Consider the following 24,388-nt stretch of genomic DNA (forward strand, 5'->3'; position numbering starts at 1 on the left):
TGAAATATAATATATATAGAACAAATTTTTTTCCTAAATTTTCGGGATGTTGCATGTATGGACTTAGATTTACATATATGATTTTGTTTAAATATTTTTCTAATTTTTATTTAAATAATCAATAAGTTCTTGAATTTTTATTTTTTAGATTTTATTTTATTTTTAATATTTATTTTTTTACATTTTTTTGGAGTGTATTTTAAATTTATTTAAACATTTATTTTTCGTGTTTATAAGACTGAAAATATTAAAAACATGTTTTGAGTTTTAAGTTATCAAGTTAATTTTATTTTCAAAAATACATTAAAAAATATCAAATCAAACAAGTTTTGAGTTTTTACAAAATTGAACACAGCAAAACAAATGCCCCCTAAGTAGCCAAAATTCATATCTTAGTTGATTTAATTAAAATTAAAGCATCTCCAATGCAATCGTTTAATGCTTTAAAAAAAATTCATATAAACAAAAATAGACTATATTGAAAAATAAAAAAAATCAATGCAAAATGACAAAGATTTTGTCAAGTTGACGTAGCAAAAAAGATAAACAATTTCTAGATGGATGTCTAAATGTAAAAACTTCATTAAACATACTGAATCAGTGATTAACTAATTCTTTTCCACTTTTAGAACATTAGAATATTGTCCTTTTCCTCAACTCTATCCTATTTTCTTAGATGCAAATATTAGAAAATAGATAGAACTCATTGGAGATCAATTTCAGACTTGACCGACTATTCAATAGAGTCGAATGTCGTGTGGATTGAAATTCGTCTATTTATAAAGGCTCATTAATGCTATCTAGTTGGCATTAAGGATGTTAAATGATATGTTTAATTACCTTATAGCATTAGTGGTGTTAGATATAATTATTCAACTTTGCTATATGTAAATTACAATTTGGTTGGCATGTGTGAGATGGCTAATATTTTTGTCATTGATTTTAATAACATTTAAAATAATCATTGACACAAATTTTGATAACATGCACAATGTAAACAAAGATGTCACCCCAAAAATGTACAAATAGCATAATTTATAATTATTTAGTTCATGTTTGATTTGGCTAAAAAATAAAATATTTAGTAAATTTTGATAAAAATTAATTAAATATGTAGTTGAAAAGTTTAGAAAAATATTTGTCAATAAAAAATGTGTGACTAAAAATGAATTTGAAAAAAATTAAATTTTAAAAATTAGGATCAAACACTTAATTAGTCCTATTATGTATGTTGATGCCTAGAATGATGTTCACACGTTGTTCAATAACATTAGTCTTTATCTATTTTGAACTACAAATAGTCGCGTATTCCGATATATAAACAGTTATAAACACACCCTAAATGCGCAAAATATTGCATTGTTGTGCTGCTGCAATTATTGTCTGATTCTCATTAAGGGTCTGTTTGATTAGAAGAATGAAATTTTGGTGAAAATAAAACGAATTTCAGGGAATTGAATTGTCTAGAATTTGTTTTACTGAAAATTATTAATTAATGTGTTTGATTAGTATAATTTTCTACCTGAAAAATGTTGAATTTTTGAATTTTTTTTTGTTTCCGTTTGGTTTCGTTTTCTATGAAAATTCAATTAAATGGATAAAAAAATTTACAATTGTGAATAGAATTTGTTGCTATTGCTGAAAAAAAAATTTAAAAATAAAGCTAGAATTCCCAATTCCCACCAATTGATTTTCCATAATTTTGAGGAAAAGGGGTCGCGTGACGGTGGGGGGAGGAAAGCCAATTGCTCGGAAAATCTAAGCAATCAAACGGCTAAAAAGGTGGAAAATGAAATTCCATGGAAAAGCCACCAAATCAAACAGACTCTAAATTATATTTTATTTTTCTCTCTACTATCTTTAATCATACAATCTTTCATAAAATAATATTACACATAAATTGAAAATTTTTATTTTTTTTTTTAACCATTCATTTTTCAAAAAAAATACTATTTCTTTCGTTTTCATTTCAAAAAATGAGGGCCAAATGGGGACCTAATAAATGTGAATCAATTCACATAGCATTTTAGTCACTGCACACTAAAATCCTCTCTCTCTCACGCAGACACAAAACAAAATATGGAGAAATTTGGCAGTGTTGAAGAAGGCAAAAATATTGGGTCGAGTACCCTTTCAGCTGGTCAAATGGAGGCGCTTGTTGCTTTATGTGACACCTTTGTGCCCTCTATTGATGTTTCTCAACTCCCTGTTGATGATTTTTCCGCCATTAAATTCTACCAGACCTCTGATTCCATGGCCGGAACTCCACGCCCGGTAAATATTCTTGTCTTCTCTTTTACATCCTTAAATGCCTCCAAGCATTTTAGGACGAGCTTAAAGTAGGATAGTTTAATTTTCTACTAACAAAACCCACTTTTGATGCTTTCCAAGAATGTAACATGTGAGAACAAATCGCAAATAAAACTCACTTTTCGATACTTTCTAAGAAAGTAACTTCTAAGTACAATTAAACAAACATATGTTCCCATCATGCCTCTCCACGTGCCGGCTGAAATCATATTTTTCATTGACCACGAAATGCATGGAATTTACATAAATAAGCCTTGTATTGAACATCTCATCGTAAAATTTAAAATTTTAAAACATCATATAGAAAATATATTCATTTATTTGAATAAAGTTTCAAGAATGCACTTCAATTTACAAGATTTTTTTATTTTATTTTTTTAAACTGAAATATTTTTTGCAGGTTAGTGTGATGCTAAATGAAAAATTACAACACCCTAAGATTTACCTGAGCAGATTAGCACTATGGGCACTGTCAAACCAGGGGCAAATTCAGGACTTTGATTTAGCTAGGACGATCCTTGATCGTTGGCCATTGACTGTCGATACTCAACGGCCGTATATCGATATCGTTTATTAATATTAAATTAAATAATATTAAAAATTCTTCAATCTATATGTAAATATACTAAAACGTAAAAATCGTATATTTATATCATATTATATTTCCATACAATCCAAAATAATATAAATTACATGATACATAAGACTTCTTTGTGTTATCAATGCTTAACAAATCGTTTGCTTGACTAAAAGTAGTTGGGAGATTAGATACACCACTACAAGAACTAGATTGAAATTCAGTTGAAAAAATCATTCCATAATTAGTATGAGAATTAAACGTTAATCAAAGATTAAACTTAATTAAAATTTGTTTTAAAATATAATTAAAGTTTCAATTTCCAAATCTCAACACCATTTCATCACAAATTATAAATTCCCCAATTTCTCATTTTCAATTTTCATGAATCACATATTCACATTTCACGATACTCAAATTAATTTTTAATATCACAATTCATAGTAGACAAATTCTCAAATAACATATAATTAAAACTCAATACTCATAAGTCATATCTTATAAATTATTAAAGCATAAAATATTTTCAAAATTCAATCATTGCCATGATGGTTAAACTTTCAATCATCCTAACTCAAAAAGTTATAGGTTCAAATCCTTTCCTTAGGGAATTAATTTTGGTAAATATTGTAGAAATAAAAATTTTGCAGAATGAAATGGAGGAGAATGAATCGAACCCAAGACTCACAATATATAAAAGAAAACTATAACCAAGTAGATGAGAGGTTTGAAAATAAAATGAATTACCAGTTATATAACCTAAAATTTTTATCTATTATCAAAAAATATAAAAAAAAAATAATTCTCTCCGGCAAATCTAGCTAGGGCGGCCGCCCTAGCTGGCCACCTACTAAATCCATCACTGCTGTCAACATGAATGGGAACATTTATACTATGCGGAAGATTAAGTTTATCAAGCCATTTTCCATATTTCCTGAGATTTTCATAGATTTCATAAGAGAAAAGAGAGCAAATTCTTCTATCATGTTCTCGCAGTTATATTTCTCTCTTGAGGCTTCTCTTCGCCGCAACAAAAATATTCACTTTACTCGTGTTTTTCACTCAGGCATCTCTCATACATATGCGTGTATTTGACACACTACACTTGACTTATTTTTCACTTTACTCAAATTTTCTTTATTTGTGTTGTGTTCAAAACTCGCGTGACTTGTTTTATACTTTTATTTGACATTTATGCACTCTTAATGAGTTTGTTAGGTGAGCATGTTAAGGTAGCACGCATATAAAATGTTCGCCAACAAAAAAAGAGGTTTCATTCGATCTTTTAGTATTTGTCATGTTCGTAGGAAATTTAATATTTACATACTCGAAATTCTTTGTTGAGTGCACGCGCATCATATAAAGTTTTTGACGTAATTACATGTTGGAAAATTGGAATAATTAGTTGGTTTGACCAACTTTTGACCAATTATTTAAGTGGGTCCCATTAGTAGGATAAATGATTTATTTGGTCAAGTGCATTATACTCCATGAGCAGAATTGATATATGTATTATTTTTCAAAACTAATTAAGGGTGAATGAGAAATTAAAACCAAAAGATGACCACTTGAAATTGAAATAAATTGGGAATAAAAATTGGTGGAAAATTGGAAAGTGTCAATCCCACATAGGAAAACTAAAAGAATAGAAACCACTTTATATAATTCAAGTTAGGGACTTGGGTTTGGGCCCCAAGGGATACCACTAGTCTTTAGAGGGGAGATGACCTACATGCTAGTAGGTTCAGCAAAGCCCACACGCGCACCCGTCGAGCAGTCCGCCTGATCGGCTCGGCACGGGTCGTGGGCTTGGCCCAATTGGTATATATATTTTTTGTAAAATAATATTTTAAATTATATTATTTTATTAATTAAATAATATATTTTTATTATATTATTTATTTATTATGGAGAAAGAGTCAAACTCTTACTTCGACCATTATTCAATCTAATTTATTGTGCTAATTTTGTAAATCGAAATTCTGCCGAATATTTATTCGCTATTTATTTTTGTAAATTACCGTACGACATTCTCGAAAATTTTCAACAATCTTAAGACGAAATTTTTTTATTTACATGCTAATTTATATTCTGAAATTTTGTTAGATCATGGCAAATAACAACATATCCGTCATACCCCCAAATAATGCATTCACAGGAGTGGATTTTGAAAGATAGCAACCAAAAATTCTATTTTATCTCACAACTCTGAATTTGGCAAAATTCTTGAGTGAAGATGCTCCAACTGTTGAGGAGGAAGAAACAGATTCTCAAAAACGAGCAGTATTCAATGCATGGAGTCATAGTGACTTCTTGTGCAAGAGCTACATCCTCAATTGTCTTGACGACACACTATACAGCATATACAATTCAGTCAAGATAGCTAAGTTACTGTGGGAATCATTGGAAAATAAGTACAAAATGGAAGATGCCGGATTAAAGAAATTCGTTGTGGGCAAATTCCTATATTTCAAGATGATAGATTCTAAAACAGTGATGAATCAAGTCTAAGAGCTGCAAATCATCTTGTATGATATACATGCCGAAGGTATGAAGCTCAGTGAGTCATTTCAAGTCACTGCTATTATCAAGAAATTACCTCCAATGTGGAAAGATTTCAAGAACTATTTGAAACATGAACGCAAGGAAATGGGACTTGAAGATATAATTGTAAGATTAAGAATTGAGGAAGATAATTGAAATTCTGAGAAGAAGTTTGGAAAGCTGCATATGGAGGTTAAAACCAATTTGGTGGAGTCAAATACTGGCAAGAAAAAAAACACTTAGGTAATGGCAAGTAAAAAAAACAACGCTAAGAAATTCAAAGGAGATTGTTATAACTGCGATAAGCCTGATCACATTGCAACGGATTGCCGACAGAAAAAGCAAAACAAAAAGAATCAAGTACACTTGACCAAGGAAGACAAATTGTCTAACGGTGTGTCTGAATTAATGCTCTCAGCTGTTGTATTTGAAGCAAACATGGTGGACGGTCCAAGAGAATGGTTCGTAGATACAAGTGCTACTCGACATGTTTGTGCCGATAAGGAGATGTTTTCATCTTACACTCCTATCAATGGACGACAATTATTTATGAAAAACTTAGCAACATCCAAAATTGTTGGTCTAGGTAAAGTAGTGCTAAAGACGACGTCAGAAAAAGAAGAAACTCTCGTTGATGTGTTGTATGTTCCTGATATTCGCAAAAACTTGATATCCGAGCTTTGTTAAGCAAAAATGGGTTTAGGCTAATATTTGAGTATGATAAGTTTATTTACCAAAAGTGGCATGTTTGTGGGCAAGGGGTACTTAGCCAATGGGCTGTTCCAAATGAATGCAATGCCTGTACTTCGTGATTTTAATATTAATAAAATTAAATCTTCTGCTTACTTGATTGAGTCCTCTAACTTATGGCATGATAGATTATGACATGTTAGTATTAAAACTTTACATAAATTAGTAAGTTTAAATCTATTTCCTTCAATTTCATTTCATCAATATCATCGATGCGAAATTTGTGTAGAGGCTAAATTAGCTAAAACACTATTTCATTCAGTGGAAATGAACTCAAATCCTCTAGAACTCATTCACAGTGATATCTGTGACTTAAAGTTTGTACAAACTAGAGGAGGAAAAAAGTATTTTATTACTTTTATAGATGATTGCACTAACTACTGTTATGTATATTTGCTTAGAAGCAAAGATGAGACCTTAGAAGCATTTAAGTAATACAATAATAGGGTTGAAAATCAAATTAGCAAATGAATAAAAGTTATTCGTAGTGACAGATGTGAAGAATATGGGGCACCGTTTGAAGAATTTTGTTCAGTTTCTCCCAAACGGAAAACTGTACGTGTTGGTGTACCCATCATGCAGCGAGTGTCGGTCAAACTGCCAAGGCCTCCCTAATAACAAATGGCATGCATCCATCTCCACCACATCACATAAAACTTGATCTTTGTAGGTAGACCCAATGGAAAAACTGACTAGAGCACGCTGGGATACCTCAACATCACTACGCCTTTTCAACCAAGCCAACTTATACGATTTGGGATGTTTCTCAGTCTACTGACCCAGCTTCTTAACGACCTCCTCCGCAACCACATTCTCGCAACTTCCAGAGTCAATAACAAACTTGCATATTCATCCCCCAACAGTACACGTGGACTGGAAGATGTTATTATGCAACCAGTCGCTTTTATTGTCCAGGGGAGTTAAAAAACTCTGCCTCGCCACCAATGCTTGCCCCACGTCACCAACAACTAACTCCTCATCTTCTACTGCTTCCTCATCATCTCCATTATCAAATACAGGCGCCCCCTCATAATCTCTATACCCATCATCAACAAAGAGCCCTCTACGCGAATTTTTTGGACACTCAGATTACCTATGACCCACACTTCCGCAAGCGAAGCAACGAATACCGTCTCCAGGACACGCTGATGGCTGCACAGGATTTGCCTTAGAAGAACCAGCCTGGTTAGGATTACCAAGACGTGTTGCCTGCTGCTGTGGATCACTAGAAGAACCCCCTGTGGTGAAAGTCCCTGTATTCCATCTAGACTGCTGTTTCTCTATCTGTATCGCCCTTTGATGTGCCTTAGAAACTGTCACAGGATCAAACATGTTCAGTGTGTCCTATATTTGGGGACAAAGACCACCTACATATCGAGACACCAATTGTTCCTCCGTTTCTATCACTTTATTCCTGGTAATCAACATGTAAAATTCCGTCATATAGTCATCAACCGCCTTCATGCCTTGATGCAAATTCTGCAATCTCTGATACATGGTTCGAACATAGTTATAGGGCAGAAACTGCTTCTTCATGTGCTTCTTTAATTTATCCCAAGATGCAATATTAACCTTCCCTAATCGGGATCTTATTTTTTTTGTCTACTGCCACCACGCTGCTGCTCGTCCATGAAATCTCATCGCAACGAGAGGCACACATTTTCCAGCAGAAACCTCCTTAAATTTCAGAACGACCTCCACTGCAATCACCTAATCCAGGAATTCTTCTGGACTTAATCCACCATGGAACTCAGGAATATCAACTCTGAATCCTGATTCCCAGCGCATGTTCTCCTCGGGGCCACCTCCTTTCTGTCGGACTGGCAGATCTATTGGATGATCAAGAGGTGCAAATGGATTTTCATCCTCGAAATCCTCAAGTGGTCGGGCCACAGGCACATGTTGCTGTGGCGCGAGTGCAACAGTTTGCTAGGTCAACAACTTCACTGTTGACGCAGCTGTGTGATTTCATCACGTCTATTCACCTCCTCTACTAGGGCTTCACGGGCTACTGGATGTCTCCTTGGTGACATGGTGAAGGAACAAACCTGGCTCTGATATCAACTGACATAGCGGAAGTTATAGGAAAGGTGACCAAATCTCACAAAGAAGAAAATTCATGAAAAGTTTTATTTCATTTAAATCAATCTGCAGCTTCAAGAGGTTTACAACGTATTTATAACAAAAACCTAGAAAATTCGAAAATTAAATAATAATTAAAAAAAGATTTTTTTCCAAAAATGAAAAAAATCAAGATAATGCCGGAAATTAATAGTCCTAATCTTCGGGATTACTCTCCAACAAACGGAATGTAAATTTGAATTTATTTGATTGAGATATAGTCAAAATAAGAATTATCAAAAAAGGAAAAAATGCCTAAACGAAGGCCTAAACGAAAGAATTTGCCCTTTTCAGCCCGTTTCTAACCGAATTAGACTACAAATTCATCAAAAATTGACAACTCCAAATTTCCTCCAAATTATTTTTTCTTGCGCCGGTCCCTCTTTGTCATGAAATTCGATTCCTTTTGCACCACATCAACAAGGGATCAGGCACTGTAACTAACCCTTCCTCAATAAGTTACAAATTGAATAATGCAGATGAAGAGAACTTAAAGAAAGGACTGGAAAGGGTGCTGAGGATACTAGCAGCTGCAGGAGCTGAAGAAATTGGAACTCATCACGAACATGGGAGGACTTTAAAAGTGAAGGAAGCTAGTCTCAAAGAATTTGAGAAGTTTGTAAAAGAGGAAAGTTCAATGCCACTGAAAAAACTGTCAACAACAATATGTTCAGCACATCAGATGGGGAGTTGCAGAATGGGGCGGAGACGTGGGAGGTGGAGAGGCTTTTTTATGGCGGATTCAAGTGTTTTTTCGACGGCTTTAGGAATGAATCCAATGGTTGCTATTCAGGCTATTTCTTACTGCACTGCACAGTCTGTTCTTGAAGTTCTTGGGAGTAAAAAGTACATATAGATGGCAAATAATCTACCATGTGACCATTGTTGGAATAATTAATAATTCCATATGTAGGCTTCACATTCGATTGCAAAATTTTACGGGTTAGATATATGGCTCATAATGATAATTGTGTTTGGGCCAAATTTGTTAAGTGATCAATTGGACCTTTTACACGTTACGGGTTGTAATTAATTTGATGTGGTAATTTAAAGTATGTGGGCCGGAAATAAACCCTAATTAGAATTCTAGTCGTAATGGGACGGCTCAAATTATTTCCTATATATAAAGGCTAGGTCCCCTCTCCTCTCCATATGTTTTATTGGCTTGCCCCATTGATAGCTATTACTTTGTGAGGAGCAAGGAGGGGAAGATCTTGTCTGCTATTACAACAATTATTCATATCAACAATGACTTCCGCAGGTATGAATTCGATTTATCAATTTATTATTCTGTGATTCTTGTTCTTAGCACGATTACAATAAAATTCAACAATTGGTATCAGAGCCTACATGCTAAGATCAGATTCCTTCATAAAATAAAAATAAAATAATAAAAATAAAATCGAGGGTCGAGAAATTCCATTCAGATTGACTTGTGAAAGAAATCACGTATGACTATTATTCTTGTTTATAATAAACTCTGTTTTGCTTAATTTGTGCATTAAGTGATTACATGGTGTAGAAATCTTGTCTCGTATGCCGCAGTTTCATTCCCAATCCTCACCAACATTCCAAAAGCCCAATATGCAAAACGCCGCCTTCCCTAAATCTGGAAAAGAACCCAATCTGAAAATCTAAATCACCTTTGCACACATATCTCAAATTCGTATTATGTGTTGCTTACTGTTAGTGCGTGAAAGAGTGGGAAATATTCCTATGTTTTCATCTTAATTTGCTTGATTAATTTCATATGTAAATCTGCAAATCTGAGCACATAATTATACTGGTAATCTGTATATGTATTGTGTTGTATGTATGTATGTATATATATTGAATTTTGAGATATGGAATCAAGATTTTGCACCCGAATTTTAGTTCGATTTTCTGCCCCACCATGAATCTGTATGGATGTGTATATGAATAGCCTGATTTTGTAGAGTTTTGGTGGTTATTCACAAAGGCAGCCATCTGCGTGTGAATGAAGGTGGAGGCGGGAGCCAGTGCTGCAAATAACATAGTTATGGGCCTCCGCGTGCAATTAGGTTAAAGGGCCTGTTTTGCAAAATTAAAATAAGGACCTGTCTGCAATTATGAGATTGGGGTCGCATTGAAATTATTTAAAATGAGGGCCTACTTGTAATTTCAAAATTTAGGAGGACCTAGTTTTAATTTTAACTCTAGGGCTAAGATGTGGTTTTCAAAAAAAGGGGGGAGGACTTTTTTAATTTGAATGTTAAAGTTTCGACCCTAAAATTTAAATTTTTGACCCAATTAAATATTTATTGACTCGATTAAAATTGTATTGAATAATAATAATAAAATTAATTGACGACTTTTGTATTATTTCATTCAAATGATTATGTATTTAAATATTGCCATTATTTGCGCGTTTAAATTTCAATTTTTATATATATTGAAATATTGAATTTTATTGCCCGTTTTGTTTCCAAATCACATATAAATTTTACCGTTTATCGATTAATGATTATGATTTGTTACATGATTATTATTTTGTGATTGAATTTTTCTATGGGCCTTGCGACGATTCTTGTTTTCCCACTGAGAAAAATATTTTGAAATAAAAATGGGTGGTAGCTGCCAAAGTGGCACGCTCATTGTTATTTATTCGATTTTTTCTACAATAAAAATATATATATTTTTGCCCAACAACTTTTGATTTATTGCATATAATATCTTGCCCAAAGGTGTTATTATATGTAATATTTTTGGAAAATGGCATAGAAAGTTAACGAGCTTATTTTGGTTTAGAAATTTCCTTCTGCCCAAAGGTATTGGTGTTTCGAAAATCAGTGTAATTTTGTTAACTAGTTACATGATATGTTTTAAGAGTACCTTATAGCATGTTGTATTGTCGACCCAAATGTGACTTTATGATGATGCACCTAGGCTCTTCCGTAATAAAATTCATATGTTTCGATTTAAATTACGGATTATCTAATTAATAGCTCATATTAATTAGTTGGATATTTCATCATCCATTTGATTGCATGCATTACATTTGAATGATATTGAGTGTGATATTTTATGTTTCCACTGTTTTTAATGCTTCATCTCTTTCGAATCAATTGTCTGCTATTGAAACATTGACTAGGAATAACTATGTAAGATGGAAACGAGACATAGAAATAGCACTCGGTCTTTTGGGCTTGGATTTTGCAATGGAGAAAAAGCTTTAAAAACCCACAGATAAGAGTACCGTTGAATATGTAACCAAGCATGAAAAGTGGGAAAGGGCTAACAAACTCTGTTTGAAAATCATTAAGCGATCGATATCTGATTCCATTCTAGGTGCCATCCCTGATAATGAAAATGCCAAAAGTTTTATGGATGCCATAGGAGAAAAATTTGTTGAGTCTGATAAAGCAGAAATTGGGGATCTGATGGATAAATTGATGAGCATGAGATATGATGGCACAAATGGTGTTAGGGAGCATGTCATGAAAATGATAAATATATCATCTAAGCTAAAGGCTCTTGACATTCCCATTGCGGAGCCTTTCCTAGTCTATCATGTTTTGAATAGCCTTCTTAGCAAATTTAATCAGCTTAAGGTTGCTTACAATGCTCAGCGGGATAAGTGGAATTTGAATGACCTCATAGCATTGTGTGCCCAAGAAGAGTATAGGATGCGCCGTGAAACTGTTGAAACTGTACAATTAGCTTTTCTGCCATCACAGAATAAGGGGCCTTCTCATAATCATAAACCTAAGTTTCGTAAGGGTAATAAAACCTACCGGAGTCAGCAGAATAAAAATTTAAGTGGTCCCAAAGGAGTTATACAGAAAAATGACCAATGCAAGTTCTGTAAAAAGAAGGGTCACTGGCAGAAAGATTGTTTTAAGTTCAAGACTTGGTTAGAAAAGAAGAAGAGTTCTCCAGGTATTTCCTTGGCCTTAGTTTGTTTTGAGTCTTCTTTGGTAGATGTCCCTTTGAATTCTTGGTGGTTAGACTCGGGAGCTAGTATTCATATTGCGAATTCCTTGCAGGGGTTCATAAGCAAACAAAGGTCAAGTGAGAATGAAGTAAGCTTGAGCGTTGTAAATGGATTCCAAGTGAAGGTTGAATTCATAGGAGTAGTGAAGTTAACTTTAGAGTCTGATTTTTATCTTGTTTTGGAAAATACAGTTTATGTACCGCAGATGAGACGGAATTTAATTTCTATACCAAAACTTGATGCTTGTGGTTTTACATTTAATTTTGGCAATGGAATGGTTAAGTTATTTAATGATTCTCGTTTGATTGGAAATGACATTTTATGTGATGGTTTATATAAATTATCTTTGGCTTCTTTTGGTGATGTCTCGTGTGTTACAAATGTATCAAAGAAAAAGGCTTTAATTCGTGAATCATCCTCTATGTTGTGGCATAAGCGATTGGGTCATATTTCTAAGGATAGAATGGAAAGATTAGTAAAAGATGAGATACTTCCTTCCTTAGATTTCTCCGATTTTGACACATGTATAGATTGTATAAAAGGAAAGTTAACTAAGTCTACGAGGAAGGGTTCGACTAGGGGTAATGGAATTTTGGACTTAATTTACACTGATATCAGTGGACCTTTGCTTAACTTTCATTGATGATTTCTCACAATATGGATATATTTACTTGATTAATGACAAATCAAATGCACTTGAGAAATTCAAAGTTTTCAAACTGGAAGTAGAGAAACAATGTGGGAAAAGTATCAAAGTTGTAAGATCTGACCGAGGTGGTGAGTACTATGGCAAATATGACGAGTCTGGTCAAAATATGGGTGATTTTGCAAAATTTTTACAAGAGTGTGGAATAGTGCTCCAATACACCATGCCAGGGACACCTGAGCAGAATGGGGTTTCTGAAAGACGTAATCGAACTCTAAAAGACATGGTTAGAAGTATGATGAGTAGAACAAATTTGCCTGAATATTTGTGGGGTGAAGCCTTGAAAACAGCTATGTATATTTTGAACAGAGTTTCAAGTAAAGCTGTTGCAAAGACACCTTTTGAATTATGGACAAGACGTAAGCCAAGTATGGCTCACTTTAAAGTTTGGGGATGCCCAGCTGAGGTTAGGATTTATAATCCATTTGAAAAGAAATTAGACCCTAAATCAACTCCTGGCTACTTTATTGGGTATCCGGATAGATCAAAGGGATATAAGTTTTACTGTCCAAATCGCGGCACTGGAATTGTGGAGTCCATTACTGCTAAGTTTCTGGAGAACGATTTTGGAGATAGTGGGAGTTCCACGTTGAGAGAAATTCTTGTTGAACCTAATCAAGTTGTAGTTTCAGTTCCTATCATACAGGAAAGAGTTGGTTCCCAACCAATTGAAATTGTTAATGAAGAACCGAGGAACCAGGAGGAATCTCCAATTCCTCAAAGAACGATTGGATCGGTTCCTGAACCACAAGTTAGGAGATCACAAAGGGAAAGAAGATCTGCATTGCCCAGTGTTTATGTTACATATTTATTGGAGAGCGATTTTAATATCGGGCATATTGTTGATCCTGTAATTTATAATAAAGCATTGACAAGTCCTGAGGCAGATAAATGGATAGCTGCCATGGAAGATGAAATGAATTCCATGGAAAGGAATAAAGTTTGGGATCTTGTTGAACTTCCTCCAGATGCTAAGGCTGTAGATAACAAGTGAATTTTCAAAAGTAAATTAGATTCAAAAGGAAATGTTGAACGAAAGAAAGCAAGATTGGTTGCAAAAGGTTTCACTCAACGAGAGGGCATTGATTATGTTGAAACCTTCTCCCCTATTTCATCGAAAGATTCTTTTCGAATTATCATGGCTCTCATGGCACACTACAATTTGGAGCTTCATCAAATGGATGTTAAGAAAGCATTTTTGAATGGAGATCTTTCTGAAATGGTTTATATGAAACAACCTGAAGGTTTTGTTGTAAAAGGAAAAGAAAACTTGGTGTGTAAGTTAAACAAATCCTTATATGGTCTCAAGCAAGCATCTCGACAGTGGTATTTGAAGTTTGATGAGGTTGTGACATCTCTTGGTTTTGTCGAAAATACTATTGATCAATGCATTTATCTTAAAACCAATGGAAGAAATTTTATTTTCCTTGTATTGTATGTTGATGACATTCTACTTGCTAGCAGTAACTTGGGGCTGCTTCATGAGACAAAGAAAATGTTGTCTGCTAATTTTGAGATGAAAGATCTTGGAGAAGCTTCCTATGTACTTGGCATTGAAATACATCGTGATAGAAATCGTGGCTTATTGGGACTTTCTCAGAAAGCTTATATACGACGTGTTCTAGAAAGGTTTAATATGCAAAATTGTGCACCTGGTGATGTACCTATCATAAAAGGAGATAAATTTAATAAAACTCAATGTCCAAGGAATGAGCTGGAAAGGGAGTCTATGAAAATGATCCCATATGCTAGTGACGTGGGAAGCTTGATGTATGCTCAAGTTTGCACTAGACCGGATATAGCCTACGCAGTAAGTGTCCTTAACAGATTTCAGTCTAATCCAGGACAAGAGCATTGGAAAGCAGCTAAGAAAGTTATGAGATATTTGAAGAAAACTGAAAGTTATATGCTTACATTCCAACGTACAAATCATCTTGAGGTGGTAGGATATTCAGATTCTGATTTTGCAGGATGTCAAGATGATTTGAAATCAACCTCAGGTTACATTTTTACATTAGCTGGTGGTGTCATTTCTTGGAAAAGTGCTAAACAGACTTTAGTGGCATCTTCTACTATGCAAGCTGAATTTGTGGCATGTTATGGGGCTACAGTCCAAGCCGTTTGGTTAAGAAATTTCATCTCTGGCTTGAAAGTTGTTGATTCCATCTCAAGACCGATCAACATCTACTGTGATAACAGCGCAGCAGTATTCTTTTCAAAGAATAATAAAAGTTCTGGTGGATCAAAACATATTGACATCAAATATTTGGTTGTTAAAGACAGAGTCAAAGAAGGGCAGACGAAAATAGAGCATATCAATACAGAGGCAATGGTTGCAGATCCCTTGACTAAGGGACTCGCTCCAAAAGTTTTTAAGACACATGTTACTAATATGGGTATTGTGGAAACATTTGATATTTTTGGTTAGTGGGAGTTATTTATGTAAAGAACTACGTTTTGGGCTTGAACCCTTTTACGGGGTACGTAGGCAACCCATATATTTTCGGGTAAAGCCCCTTCTGATAATAAAATAATTTTTCCCCTATCCATGAACTATTTTTAAGCATGCATTTGACTTATGTCTTTTTATATTATTGGCATCTTGAAATATGACGTATAAAGACATAAGATGAGTCTCTTTTAGAGACACGTGGTTTCATTTTGATTCGAAGCATTATGAGGACCGATATGAGTTAGCACAGTTTTTTATCACATTTGGTGCTAAGTTCATACCACATACTACCACATTGGTTGGAGGATAGGGATCCATGTCGATAAGGATGTTGACATTTGTAGCTGTGGAATGGTCTTACATCTCTTAAATTGGTGTAATGATTTCCATGTTCGGTGTTAATATTCTTGTTGGACAGGATCATGTTACGTAAGGTGTCATCATTGGAGCTATACTTTTGTGGCCACCTATGTGATCTAACCCGAGTGTTAAAACTTTGTTATGGCAATCAAATGTTTGCCCAAGTGGGAGAATGTTGGAATAATTAATAATTCCATATGTGGGCTTCACATTCGATTGCAAAATTTTACGGTTAGATATATGGCTCATAATGATAATTGTGTTTGGGCCAAATTTATTAAGTGATCAATTGGACCTTTTACACCTTACGGATTGTAATTAATTTGACGTGGTAATTTAAAGTATATGGGTCGAAAATAAACCCTAATTAGAATTCTAGTCGTAATGGGACGGCTCAAATTATTTCCTATATATAAAGGCTAGGTCCCTCTCCTCTCCATATGTTTTATTGGCTTGCCCCATTGATAGCTATTATTTTGTGAGGAGTAAGGAGGGGAAGATTTTGGCTGCTATTACAACAATTATTCATATCAACAATGGCTTCCGCAGCTATGAATTCGATTTATCAATTTATTATTCTGTGATTCTTGTTCTTAGCGTGATTACAATAAAATTCAACAACCATTGCATGAAGATTGTGACCATTCGTGTGGTATTGCATTCGTTTCACTTGTAATGTCTTGCATTCACGATTAGCCGCTACATAAGTGAACATTGGATTCAGCTTTTGATATTCCTCATAATATATGCATATGTTTCAGCCATGAAAATGGAATTTGTTTCTTGAAAATAAGAAAAATTAAAAACTAGAAGAGTTTTTAGGAATAATTTGATTATGGAGAAAAATTGATTGATTGAAAAGTGTATAAAGTATTAGTTTATGTATATAAAATAATCTTTTAATCCTAATGATTAGAAAAAAAAAATGGTGAATTGCAGCCATAATACCGACCCTTTCATTTTGTCTCAGCATTTATCCAAACCTTTCATTTGTGTTATCCATGGAACCAAAAATTTCAAAAATTTGCATCTGATTGATTGGTGTCACAAATGAAAGTTTTGAGTCAATTTTAAGACAAAATGAAAGGTTGGGTACCTTGATTGGAATTTTCCCTTAGAAAATATAGAAATCTTTAAAGGGAGTAAAAGAAAAATAACATCTTAATATACCAAGGAAAGAGAAATTTTATTCTAAACAAGAAAGAAAAATCCTACTATAATAATAAATAATATATATTTTATTTGTAATAGAATTGTTCTCTATGAGTTTCTCTTCTAACATATTTGTAATAGGGCAATGCTACACGTGCCAAAAAATTTTTACAAATCTTTTACTTACTATTCACAATAGAGGTGGGGACCACGGGCCTTCATTTTTAAATACACGAGAGGCCCGTCATACATTGTGAAAGGGGAGACACCACTCGGTAAACCCTCCTCTGTAAATATATATTTATCCTTTGAAATAGGATTGTCCTGCATCAGTTTCTCGTCTAATACATTCTATAAGGAGCAAAAAGTTTTATTAATCATTGAACTTAGTATAATGTCAGGTAATAGTCACTAAACTTTGTTTTGCTGCTAAATGGTCACTGAACTTATAAACGTGTCTCTCCATCCATCACAAGCCCCCAAGCTGTTTGAAATTATACAGCGTGGCTTGACAAAATTCCATGTGGTAACCGACGGCGTCATCATCCAGACAAGGTGGATGTGTTTTCATACGAAAGCATGATTTCTTCTTACGCTTGAAAAATGAAACCAATTTCCCAAATCGCCTAATTCGCGAACCCTAAACAAAATCATGGGGAAGAACCCTAAGACACCAATTGTCTTACATTAGACGTCTAAACGAACTGTAAATCGTGAATGCCAGGCCTAAATTGCAAACCCTAAATCGCTACTCAAGTGAACATTTGATGAACATTGTGATTCCTCTTGTAACGTATATGTGTCTCTTGCTAACATGTGTTTGACTTATTGCTAATATACACGAAAAATATGTATGTCGACTTTCAATAGAATTTGAGTATTAAAACAATATTATCCCTCTCAATTAATTTTTTTAGGCTAAAATGATTGAATCTTAAGTAGCTATAAGATGAACCTTGGAAGACGGCCCTACCAGGGGAAGCGGGAAGGGTGAGTCTTCATAACGATTCTAATGACCTAGTTAATCGTTAATTCATTGTCCTCTTAATCGGCCACAGTTGTTTTCTTGTTTTCAACTAATTTTATTCAACATATCAGCCAAAATAGAAACACCAATAAAGAACGGATGTTTTTCAATCTAATTCTTATGGAAACATGCTAAATCATTCAGGGAGAGAGCGTGTGCCATGTCATTCACCTCGCACCTAACAAAACAACATTCTAAAGAAAAAATAATAGAAAATAACTGATATTCAGAAGAAGCTTACACTTGTGAGCATGGATGGACGATCCTAATAGTATTACACGTCATTCTAAAGAAAAAATAATAGAAGAAAACTGGTATTCAAAAGAAATGTAAACTCGGGAGCATGGATGATCCTACCACCGTAATAGTATTACACGAGTCTAACTCAAGCACAAGACTTAGTAAACCCAAACCCAAATCATTCGAATTAGTTTTAATCAAATATTTCATATGTTCACAATTTTTCAACGTAACGTTTCATCACTTTTTTATCAAAATTAATTAAAAAGCTGATTTTAATCTCCACTAGAACCAAAATTAAAATTAAATTGTAAAACATAGAGTCGTTATTCATTCTTATTTGAAATAAATATTCAAATCAAGATAGTTGATTGAGTACTAAAAGGTGTGAAATTTATGTGGCAGATCGAATACTCAAATCATATTTCATGCAAGTATTTAAAAATTAATGATTGGATCTCGGGCTTTGAGTCCAACCATGATTTATTGAAATCATAAAAATCACCTCTTTTTTCAGTTAAATTTAACTTATTAGTGGAATAATAAAATCGAGAGTTTTATTTTTTTTATTAAATTCGAATTGATATTGTAATATATTTTTGGGGCTATATTTTTTTTTTATGCGGCAATTCAATTCTCATGTCACTGTATAGGCAATTCTATATACGTGCGAGTTTTGTCCGAATATTAACTAAAGGGCAATTGGCAAATAAAGATCTTAAACCTTTGCACGCATTGCTTAAATGGTTTAAACCTATTAAAAGTGGCGTAAATGGTCCAATACCATTTCATTTTTGGTGCAAATCGTCCTCTTGGCAATTTGCCACATCAAATGCATACACTTTCCTTTAAGGAAAATTTGCATATATGGTTCCGACTTTCATAAAAGAATCAATCACGTCCCCTACCAATATTTTGTCTCATTTTTGTTCCTTACCTTTTATGAAATTAAAAAGCAAGTCCATATTGTTCATATATGTTTTTATAAAGCAACAACGCACCCCAGCACTTTTGGTTACTATCATCATCGTACCAACAACGATTACCCCTTCAACATAAGTAAATTAAATATGCTACTTTTGTGGGGATGATGTGTGATTTTTAATGGTAGTGGAGGTGGATACGACAATGATGCAGATTGTTTATGAATTTTGTGATGGCTTGAACTTTATTTATTTATTAAGAGATGGTGGCGAGTACGGTGGTGATGGTTAGAGAGTGGAGAGGGAGGAATGTTTGGAGCTAACGATAGAGTGAGTGTGCACAGAGGAGGAAATGTTAGGTTAAATTTTTTTCAAAACCAAATTTGGAGAAATACTTTACGGAATACATGATTTTTGAATTTTAAGAAGTAAATGCATGAATTAGCCTAATTTCCTTATTTCATATAGCCATGTGTAAGTTTCTCCAAAAAAATAAAAATGAAAAAAAGAAGAAAAAGAAAGAGAGAGTTTATTAATCAATTTTTTTCAGTTTTTCCATTTTAGGGGGAATTTAATTTGAAAAATTATGGATCAACCTATATACAGATGTTTATTTACTCTAATTGGGTGTTTTCCGAAACCAATGAATGGTGTCAAAATCATACACACTATGCACTCGTTTGGCCCCCATTTTTCCAAATTAAAATATGTGGAATATATATATTTTTTTAAATGAGTGGTTGAAAAAGAAGAAAAATTTTCGATTTACGTGTAATATTATTTTATGGAAGATTGTATGTTTGAAAATAGAAAAGAAAAAAATTAAATTAAATTTTAATGAAGACCAAACGGGAGCTATATATTATTTACCAACTTTTTTGACCTTTTAATGTGCTACAGGCCAAAACCCACTTCATTAATAAAGGGGTGAACACGGTTCAGTTTGTGTTATATTTTTAACTCAAATCATTTCATATGATTTGGAATTTTTTCAAATCAAAGCAAACATTATTTGCAGTTTGATTTGATTTTAATATGCGATTTACCTATCGATATTATAGTAATATGTTTAAAATAAATTAACATGTAAATTTAAATGAGAACTGATAATATTAAATGTTAAATTACATTCATATTTATCAGAAAAATTGTCATAACAATCTAGTTGACAAATAATTTACATTATTTTTTGATTAATTAAATTGCAGAGAGAGAGAATATTTTTGAAACAAAATTTAAAATTAATGACAGCTCGAAACAAAATACAGTGCATGAATAATATGAATTTCGTTGAAAGTTCCAAAACTACCACCCCTTTCTATTTAACCCATTTTTCAAATGTTCATATCAAATAAGACACTTTCCAAAAAATTTTAGAAATTGAATGATATATTACGCGAGTTGCTCTTCTACTTGTCCCACTAGATAGCCAAGTAGCAAAATACTAGTGCAAGCTTCGGCTCGTGAATTGAGTCGTAGATTGTGAGTGAAATGTAATTTTCACTAAAAAAAAAATGATGACAAATAGTAAACGGAGCCGAGCATCTAACGTAGCGAAACCAGCTCGTGCGACTGGTCGAGTCGATCCCGACAGTTAGCTCGGCACAACTCATATAACACCCCTATGTATTACCCAAGATAGACCCAGCCCACACAAACCTATCTGTTTTTATGTTCTACAAGCCACCATTGAAGCAGTTGAGAGTTGACCTCCCTAATATATAGTTAGGGACGGACCCAAGGGGTTCCCTAGGTCACTTGACCCTCCAATGTTTTGTTTCGTTTTTTTTTTTTTTTTTTTTTTTTTTTTTTTTGTCTTAGTTTTCGGGCTCACTATGAAATATCAAACGAAATTGAAATATTACATTCTTAGGCTATATTTGAGCCACATTTTTTCAAAAAAATACATTCTTAAATAGTGATTTGACATCATTTCAATCACACATTTTTCAATAAAATAATCTTAAACACAAATCCAAAACTTTTCTTTATTTTTAACCACATATTTCTCATCGATACACTATTCAAAATTGCATTCTTAGAAATATAATGTGGCTCAAACAAGGGCTTAAACTCATTTTGAAGTACTCACAGCCTAGTATTTTCATGTCGTTAAGTTCTGTGAAATGACCAATCGTAGCAAATATTATAACGCGTCAAAATAGGCAGTTCCAAACTAATATTTCGAGAATTTCGATAATAAGCTAACTTTAAAAAAATTTCGATAATTATACACTAGTCATATCCATAAATCTCTTATATCTTCTCGAAACTCATTTCGAGAATTATATCATAAACATATCAAATGAATATCAAAAATAGTTAAATGTACGTTAAACGTGTATGCTAAAAAGAGACGTATAACTCATCTTTTTTTAAAAAAGAAAATCAATTATTTTATTAACGTTTATTATTTTTGTGAGAAAAATTTTTCAATATAATTTACATCATTTTATTATGAAATTTTATGTGGTATGACGTCAAATTTATTTTTTTTTGACGTAAAAATTCTTAATAAAATTTTTATTACTTCATAGGGGTTATAAATTGTTATACTACTTTTTTATCTTGATTATTTTTTTATCTGAAAAAAATTATATATAAAAAAATTCAATCATTTTTAGGAATTTTTTTTTTTTTTTTACTATTGTTACATTTTCCTCTCAATCAATTAATTTTTTTTTTTCAAATGACGTCAAAAATTTTATTAGGAAATTAATTACATTATTTTTTTTTAAAAAAAATAATTGATTGAGAGGAAAAACGTAGCAATAATAAAAAAAAAATCCTAAAAATGATCAAATTTTTTTATATATATAAAAAAATTTTAGATATAAAAATAATCAAAATAAAAAAGTAGTATTACAGTTTATAACCCATATAAAATAATAAAAAAATTTATCATTTTTTTTTAATTTAATTGTGACCCTCTAATGTAAAATGTAAGCATCCGCCCCGTATACAGTGATCCAAAATCTGACCAAAGACAATCAAGAAATGAAAAAAAATCTATGGAACCAAAAATGAAAAAGAAAACCTCCACCAAACAATTCTTTCCTTTAAGTAAACTCCAAGCCGCCTCTTCTCTTCTTTATTCTCCCCTCTTCAAATCTTATTTATCTTTCACCAAAAACCCATGAAAATTAATCCTTCATGGAAAGACAAAACCAATTCAATTTTGTCTTATTTTTCTCTCTTATAATTGCCCTTGGCCTTATCTCCTTCTCTTTCTGCCTTGCTGCTGAATTCAGGAAATCAGAGGTAAATTTTGAACCAATTTTTTATATAGTTCCCAATTTTTCATAATCGAAATGTGATTCAATTTTTGTTTAGAAAAAGGATCTGAGGTTTGATGAGAAGCTTTGTTATTTGCACCGAAGCCCAGCTTTCGGATTCGGAATAGCCGCCTTAATCTACCTTTTCGCCGGTCAGGTCATCGGAAACTTGTTCATCTGCAGAAAGTTTAGTCGGAGAGATCATAGGAGTGGTTGTGATAACAAAATAAAAAGGCCTTCAATTGCTTCCATTTTGCTGGTTTTCTCATGGCAAGTAAATCTTTATTTTCATCGCATGCGAATACTATTCGTGCTTAAAGAAAAGCTGTTTTTCATCAAATGGTTTACTTCTCTATCCAACGCCAACGCCTACTTTTCTCCACTCCACTCACTCCATGTTTGTTACTATGTTACACTTTGACGCACAAAATAAAGGGAAAAATATTGTAATTTTATTTGTTGTTTAATCGAGTTCTCTTCATTTCGACAGATCAAGAATGTCAACAATTTTTCCATGCCGAGCATACCACCAATGTTTCCACTCATCCAATTTTCTAATAGTTTATTATTTTGTCCTCGTTTGATTGTCATTCTTTGGCCACAAAAATGAAAAATATGACCGTTATCCATCATATCAAGCCATCATATTTGACTTTCTATCTCTTGTGAGAGTCCGTGACAGCTATATTTTTCATTCTTATTCTTACAAAAATGGATACCAAACGAGGCCTTAGTTTTTGTTTAGTCTGTCATTTTTTAAAATTCATTATTTTTTAAACTCATTTTCAATTACACATTTTATGGAACCACAATTTTTATCAACTTTTGAATCACGAGCAATTATCAACTTTTATAGAAATTAACTAAAATTTGATTTTTAATAAATCAAACCTGGGCTAACGGGGCAAGTGGAAACGACTTTTAGTGACTTGTTCAACTAGTATAGTTATTTTTTAGCAAAATTCCTAGGTTGAAGAACCTTCTAACGTGGACAGCTGGAAATACTAGGATTTCTTAGTCAGTTCTGAGATATACAATTTAAATATTGAAACTGTTTTAATAATTGGTATTAAATTATGTAACAGGATTACCTTTGGAATTGCTGTTATTCTAGTAAGTGTAGCCACCAGCATGAGCAGAAGTCAGCCCTTTGGGGAAGGATGGTTAGATGGTGAGTGCTACATAGTCAAATCTGGAGTCTATATTGGCTCCGGAATACTGGCTGTGCTCACTCTTGGTTTAACCCTAGGTTCAACCATAGTAATTATAAGGCAAAAGCGAGTTGAAGAAGACAGAAAAGTGCACGCACAAAATGAATGAGAAAGAAAATTTAGAATTCGCGAGTCAAATGAACATAGAAACGCTCAAATGTGTTGGTAGAGCTGCACGTCTTTTTCACCATAGCTATCTATTACGCAAATTTTTTGGTAGGTGACAAATGACAAAGAAATGATAAATTTATTTACTATTTACAGTCGAGCGTGGTGCATATAGAATTAATTTTATTTTTTTATTTTTTGGTTAAAGGTTGTATGCTTGTACCTTACTAGACTAACGAGTTTGAATTTATCTCTAGCAACAGAAATGTTTCTATCCAGTCCTAACAGCCTTTTGGGTCTTTCTCAATAAATTTAAAATTTATTATGAGCTTTTACTTTGTAGAAAAACTTCTCGAGGAAGCCACCTTCGACCAAGTTCTTTTTATGGATTAGACTTAAGCACTTTGACAAAATCATTACTCCGTCTAGAAAAATCTAAATGAACTAAGGCCCTGTTTGATTGGTGCTTTTTCATGGACAATAGAATTTGATACCCATTTTCCAACTTCTGTATGTTTGATTTCCTAAATTTTCTAGGGAAAACAATTTCTTGGGTTGGAATTGTCGAGCCCCATTTCTTGGTTTTTGAGGAAAATGGGTGGGAATTCATTTTCCAGGCTGATGTAATATATATATATATATATATATATATATATATATATATATATATATATATA

At 33.1% G+C, this 24,388-nt stretch overlaps 1 protein-coding gene across 1 annotated transcript; it reads left to right on the plus strand.

Moving 5' to 3' along the window:
- Positions 1 to 22,157: 22,157 nt before the first annotated feature.
- Positions 22,158 to 23,989, plus strand: LOC111404284. Its single transcript, XM_023033111.1, has 3 exons — positions 22,158 to 22,378; positions 22,451 to 22,662; positions 23,478 to 23,989. The coding sequence occupies exons 1-3, from the start codon at positions 22,271 to 22,273 to the stop codon at positions 23,710 to 23,712; spliced, it is 555 nt and encodes a 184-aa protein (XP_022888879.1). The 5' UTR covers positions 22,158 to 22,270; the 3' UTR covers positions 23,713 to 23,989.
- The last annotated feature ends 399 nt before the right edge of the window (positions 23,990 to 24,388 follow it).

The sequence above is a fragment of the Olea europaea genome, chromosome 11 (genome assembly GCF_002742605.1).
Source record: "Olea europaea var. sylvestris chromosome 11, O_europaea_v1, whole genome shotgun sequence".
Lineage (NCBI taxonomy): Eukaryota > Viridiplantae > Streptophyta > Magnoliopsida > Lamiales > Oleaceae > Olea > Olea europaea.